Here is a 6,864-nt window from a genome sequence, read left to right as displayed (position 1 = left end):
ATATATATATATATATATATATATATATATATATATATATATATATAGGAGAGAGAGGGAGAGATGCCATAACAATCCACGATTGTCTATCTTACATATACACATGTATATACATAAATATATACCTATACATGCATATATACATATATGTTCAAATCCAGCCCCAGATCCTTACTAGTTGTGTAACTCTGAACAAGCCACTTAAACTCTACTTCAGCTTTCTCATCTGTCAAATGGGCTGGAGAAGGAAATGGCAAAGTATCTTTGCCAAAAAACCCAAATGGGATCATGAAAGAATCAGGCTCCTCTGAGATGAATGAACAACAACAAAATATGTATTTATATATATGGGGAGATAAAATGGCACAAACTTTTGGGACAATTTGTATATCAATATTGATCTCACTATATATGTTTATCACTCTCTCACATACACATATCAACATGACATTTATGTATGTATATCTAACATATATAGTCTGTCATATACGTAAAAATATTTACACACATATGTTTATACACATATGAATGTAACATGTTACTGTTAATAATGGTTTTTATATGTGTATATACATATGCATATATATGTAAAAACTGAGAGAGGTACATATATGGAGAAAATCAATATTGATATACAGGGTCTCAAAACTTTAGTGTAATTTTATGCTTAAAATAGCACAAAGACTTTTCAGACATTCATTATAATTCAGTTGTTCCAGAGTATGTCAACATTTATTAGAGTATCAAGTGACATAGTCAATGGTTATTGATGATATAACATTTATTTGAATCTTAGCATCAAGGCATAATTGGTTGGTTGTTGTCCTTTGTTCTTGAAGAGGCCAAAATGACATCACTATGTTAGAGTCAAGGTACAATGAGTCCAACTGTGGTTGATTAGACCAATAGAAGCTTGGAATGTTCTACCACAGGTTGGGCACAAATAGTCCATATGAATATTTGGGGTTGGTTCTCTAAATTTTCACATCTTGTTTCTTTTGAGCTACTTCAATTCTGCTTTGCTCATAGAGTATTTCACCTTCTTTGATAAAGGCATGCCTTGCCAGATGGTGCTGTGCCAGGGTCTCCCATGTCACACAATCAATTCCAAAGTTCTTAAGAGAGACTTTGAGAGTATCCTTGTATATCTTCTTCCGACCACCATGTGAGCACGAGTTCTCCATAAAATAGTCTTTTAGGCAAGCATACATTTGGCATTCAAACCACATGGTCAGGCCATCAGAGTTTCAGTTGACTAGCAGGATCGTTCACAGGTGTTTCAGAAGGCAGCATTTAGCTCCATCAAAAGTAAAGTACATAGGAAGATTAGAGAGGAGGAGGTTCTTGGCTTAGTAAGATGGCAGATGAAATTCAGTTTTACATTGATAATTCAAAGAGCTTTACGATGCCCTGAAGGTTATTTATGGGCCAAAGGCATTTGGTACATTTCTTTTTTTTTTTTTGAAGGGGGGAAGTCAAGGCAATTGGAGTTAAGTGACTTGCCCAAGGCTAGTAAGTGTTAAGTGTCTGAAGCTGGATTTGAACTCAGGTCCTCCCGACTCCAGGGGAACAATTCCATAATGCTCTCAACAGACCATCATCAATCAATACTGAAGCAACTGATTATCTTTGGTTGAAGTCAATCCTTCCCTAGCTGAAGTTCCAACTGAAGAGGAGGTTTTGAATGCCATTAGGTTCCTTTCATGTGGCAAAGCACCTAAAGCTGATTCTATTCCAGCTGAGATTTACAATGTAGGGGGTCCATTGCTCATACAAAAGCTGACTGAAATTTTCCAGGTTATATGGCAAGAGAAGGTTATCCCTCAGGAGAGATGCCTCCATTTACCATCTGTATAAAGGTAAAGGAAATAGATTGTCCTGTGACAATCATGGGGGGAGGTGTGTCCCTCTTTCTTAGTCATTGATCATTTCCTCAATAGGCTAATCCTTCACCTGAAGATGGTCATCTGCCTGAGAGCCAGGGCAGCTTCAGAAAGGCCTGAGGTATGGCAGATAGGGTGTTTGCTGCCTGACAAGGCATAATTGAGGGGGAAGAGGGAACACTCCTAGGCTTGATGCATTTTGCATTTTTCTTTGCTGTATGGCTGTCCTGGCCAAAGAATCTATCTTGCCGACTCCTCTAGGTATGAGCCTGCCTTCACAGAGAGCTCAGAGGGTGGCACAGGGCCCAGCTTTGGCATCCAGTGCCTTCCCAACCCAGTGGGCCCTGGGCTAGCCATGGCCTTTCAAAGTCTCTGTCACCTTGTTTCTTTTGTCAGAAGGGGCCACCCTGACCTTTTAAAGGAGGATCAGCAATTGTTGCCAACCCAAGCCCTGATGCCAATTATCTGGGTTACCTTGGCCAAGTTCCCCATCTGGGCCTCGGTTCCCCGACTTTGGGGACACATATCAATATTGATCTCACTATATGCAGTACATGTACTTGCAAGGCGCGCTTGTGACACTAAGCGGGCAAATGCAGGGGATTTTATTTTGACCACAGCAACTCATGAAACTATGGCGTGGAGGAGGCATTAACACTTGATTAAATCGATCCTAGGAACAGGTAGAGGTAGTGAACACACAGACAAAAGCCAACTGCTGCCCTCCAGGGGCTTACACCTGGGGGAGGATTCTCCTGGACTCTTTGGACGAGGTGACGTAGAGGATGGCCCATGAGATGGGTTCCTTCTAGCTCTAAGGCCTACAACCCCACGTGGTTCCGGGCTCGGTTCCGGCCCTAGCTGGGAGCGGGCCAGACAGCCTCGGGAGGTCCCGGCCGCCTCGCTGCTCCAGACCCTCTGCCCTCCTCCCGCCCCCACAGACGTGTGCCCTAGTGCTCTCCTCATAAGGCCCTAAAAGGGAGCGGATTCGCGTTGCTACTAGCAACGCGGGCGGTGCCTGCAGTATTTATTTGACCCCGCGCCGGCGCGATGGGCAGGCTGGGGTTGAGGCCCAGGCTCGAGGTGGGTGGGTGGGTCCGACCGGGTGGGCATCGGGGTTGGGGGTTCGGGTCGGGTCGGGGTAGGGCCGCGGCGCCTGCGGCTGCGCTCTAGCGCGGGGATGCTGGCTCCCGGGCTGCAGTTCTCTGCAGCGTCCCCGCGAGGCCTGGGGTTGCGGCGCTCCGCCAGGCGGCCGATATTGGGTTCGCAGAGCCGGTCGCTCTTCACTAAGACTTTCTCTCTGCGCGTGCGGCTGGAGGAGACTGGAGAGATATACAGATTGTCCAGCTGCCACGGCGACACCACCGTGCGGGAACTGAAGGAGGAGTTAGATCTGATGGCCGGGATTCCCTTCCACTTCCAACGCCTCTTGTACCTGGACCAAGGTGGCGCCTCGCGTGCGGCCCGCCCAGGACCCGACCCTTCTGGGCGTGCGCCCTGCATCTCCCGCGAGCATCCCCAACTGGCCTCCTCTGCTTAGGACCAGCACCCCAAGCCCCAACCTGAGACCAGGACCTCCCGTCCCCAGTTTCGACGAGCCACATCCCACCATCACTTCCTAGCCCTCAGGATCTCATCCCCACTCATCTATTTATAGCCTATACCCCAGGTCCTACTTTTGGGGTTCAGGACCTCAAATGCATCATCAGATCTCACAATCCTGGTCAAATTCAGAATCCCAAATCACATGATGGCTTCCTTCACCCTAAGTGCCTCACATAGATTTGGGGACCATGATTTTCTCCTTTCACTTTCGACAGAATTCTAGGAATCCGAGTACGTGATCCATGTTCTCCCCATTCGAATTAAAACGGGAGGCTTCAAGGAAGCATGAAGTTAAAAAACAAAACAAAACAAAAACACAAACCCAGTCTTTTGGCTCTAAACTGGGCCGGAGGATGTGAAGATCTGATTTTAGCAGGGATGAGGACATAATGGAGAGAAAGATGGATGAACAGCAAAGTTGTCTTGCTAAATGTTTCTTTATTTTAAATATTTTAATTTTCGATGCAGACTTTTTTCTCTTTTAGACTTTGAAATAGGTTGAAAAGTTTTAAAGAAACAGTAGAGGAGAAATTTTAGTTTTGTTTTAAAAGCGGTGGAATCTATTTCGGTTTAATTTTTTTTTTTTAACTTTGTTACCACTATCTTCCACTAATGTGGAATTCCAATTCCTCATCTTGATGTGGAAGTGATTCTAGGAACTCAAACTTTGGTAGACGCCCTGAAGCTCTTACTACCTAGCTGGAAAAGCTGCTAGCACTGCACCAGTTTGGAATGTATACATATAATCTAAGCATTCACATGTTTATAAAACTCAAGAAGCTATGGCAGGGAGGAAGCATTCACACTTGATTAAATCAGTTCAAGCAAACATTTAAGTGTTGGGGATACATCGACAAAAAAAGAATAATTCCTGCTCTCGAGGAGCTTTCATGCGGCTTAAGGAAGGAAATGCTCTAGGATTCTTTGAAATATGTTGATAATGCTAATGTGGAGGCAAACTGGCCCAGTAATTAAAAAAAAAAAAGTACTGAACTTGAAATCAGAAGGCTTAGGTTTGCATTTAGGCTCTGCCACTTTCTAATTGTAACTGTGATTATGGGCAAGTCACTTAACCTCTGATTCTCAATCTCTTCAGCTGTAAAAGCAGAAAGAGGAGCAATAATGTTTGTACAATTTATCTCACAGGTTGTTGTATGGAAAATGCTTCGTAAACTTTAAAGCCCTATATAAAAAGTTTTTGAGTTAAACATAGTCAAATATCAAACTATTTTAAAGATACTTTAGAAAATATTAATAATTGTTATTTGTACCTTTTATTCCCCTTAGGGGAACACCAAGCAGTCTTAATATATTTTTTAGAGTTCTTGTGAAGGGATAGACGCTTCCTTCAGTTTCATGATTATCTTTTGATACTAAAAACAGGACCCTAATTAATGGGTCTGCTAATTGTCTGTTTACATACATTAGTCCAAGTTTCTGGAAACATATACTGTAGATATATTTTTCATTTATACACTATTGCCTTGAATCTCATTCTTTTCATTTGGAATTTATGATAATTGCATCTGTATTGAATTGATGTTTACTTTTGTGCTACTTCTTAAACAAAAACACAGGGACATAGTTAACAGAGCATTTAATAAAAGTTACATTATATACTTGAAAGCAACAGTCCGCAAGTTATTAGTTCATAGATGCCTTACCTAAATGCTGCTTAAGTCCAAACTATATAATATAGAAATGCTGTTCTGACATCTACATAAATGATCTAATGGCCATTACATATTCAACACTGGCAAATGCCAATATTAGTCACTCATATGTTATTATATTTAGATTGGACTTTGTGAACATTTCATTAACATGCTAACATTTTTGAAAGATATGACATTGTCATCCCATTAGCAGCTAATGACATGAGTCATAGCTTATAAATTTATATTATGTGTAATATAATGTATGTACAATATAATGTACAATACTATAAGCAAATTTTCTTCTAACACCTACCTTTAAATAGATCTACTTTCAAAGGAGTCACTTCATATAATGATTTTACTGACCTCTATATTTTTCCATAGTATGGTTGAAATTTTTTATTTTAAAATTGTCATTGTTATCTTTTGTTAGACTTTTGTTCTTGATAGATGAACCAAATTGCATTTTAAAAGGCTGTAATTACATACAATAAAGCTGATTTGTACAAATTCATTAAGTGAAATTTGTTTAAAAAATTCAAAACAATTTTTATATCAAATGTCAGAGAATCTCTTTAGTTGTCCAGTATAATAATTTATGTCTAATACCTTATTCTTTTGTGGGGGAAATTTCCTTGTAGGAATTTTGATGGATGATTCCACATTAGGATTCCATGATATTGTTCCTGGTGGAATTGTTTCATTGTGTGTTTGGCATCAGGATGGATGGCAAGAACTTGTTTTGGCTGCTCTGGAAGGGGACGCTAGTAAGGTGTTTTCATGCTTCTTTAAATGAATATTATTCTTTATGAAGCAAAGATAAATCTTAGAGAAGTATATTTTGAAGCTTTTTCCCTTAAATGTTTACACAAAAATTAAATACAGAAGAATTAGTCTTCCTGTTTATTAGGTGCTATATAATATTTCTGTTCAATCTCTTCATTTGAACTGTTTTCCCCTGACCACCCACCAAGTTTTATTCACTCTTTCTCAAAATATATCAGTATTCCCTAAACATTTGCATAGTATACAAATTGAGGCAGCTAGGTGGCATAGAGATAGAGCACTGGGCATCAGGAAAACCTGAGTTAAAATCCAAGCCTGAGACACTAGCTGTGTGACCTTGGGCAAGTCATTTAACCTCTGTTTGCCTAAGTTTTCTCAATGGTAAAATGAGGATAATAGTAACAACTACCTCCCAGAGTTGTTGTAAGGATCAAATGAGATAATATCTGTAAAGCACTTGGCACATAATAGATGCTATTTATTACTATTATTTTTAGCATCACTCATCCTTTTCAGAGTACTTTACAAGTTTTCATTTAGGGCATTATGCCTATTTATCTCCATCATAAGCCTTCTTTTCTAGAAACTGCTTGATAGATGATCGAACATTTCCCCTAATAAAGTATATCCAAACTTATTAAGTATTCTTAGGTTTTTATATAATTTATTTATTACATGGTAATTCCATTTTTTCTTGCCAGCTATCTTGTCTAGGTGTTACTGAAGACTCTCTATACAGAACTCCACATTCTTTACGTTTAAGAGCAGAGAAATATAAGGAATGGATAGCTGAGAGAGCTTTTGTGGCTTTGTATATCACAACACATAGAGGCCACTTTGAAGCTGTACGTTTTCTCCTAGAAAATGGTAATATCAATACCTCATAGCTTATATTTTACCTTGTTTAATTCTTCTTGTATGCAGCTTATATT

The 6,864-nt window shown here is 40.0% G+C and overlaps 1 protein-coding gene across 1 annotated transcript in view; it reads left to right on the top strand.

Moving 5' to 3' along the window:
- Positions 1 to 3,023: 3,023 nt before the first annotated feature.
- Positions 3,024 to 6,864, top strand: part of ANKRD60 (ankyrin repeat domain 60) — a 7,125-nt gene continuing 3,284 nt past the window's right edge. Inside the window, 3 exon segments of the mRNA XM_069072313.1 lie at positions 3,024 to 3,328; positions 5,788 to 5,918; positions 6,634 to 6,799. Of these exon segments, the coding sequence (XP_068928414.1) occupies positions 3,064 to 3,328; positions 5,788 to 5,918; positions 6,634 to 6,799 (562 nt within the window). The 5' untranslated portion in view covers positions 3,024 to 3,063.

This window comes from Petaurus breviceps, unplaced genomic scaffold, assembly GCF_028583685.1.
Source record: "Petaurus breviceps papuanus isolate PSGF00001 unplaced genomic scaffold, PetGlider_PUasm1.0 90847, whole genome shotgun sequence".
Classification (NCBI taxonomy): Eukaryota; Metazoa; Chordata; class Mammalia; order Diprotodontia; family Petauridae; genus Petaurus; species Petaurus breviceps.
Note: the sequence above shows the minus strand (reverse complement) of the source record. Positions and strands in the feature narration are given on the sequence as shown.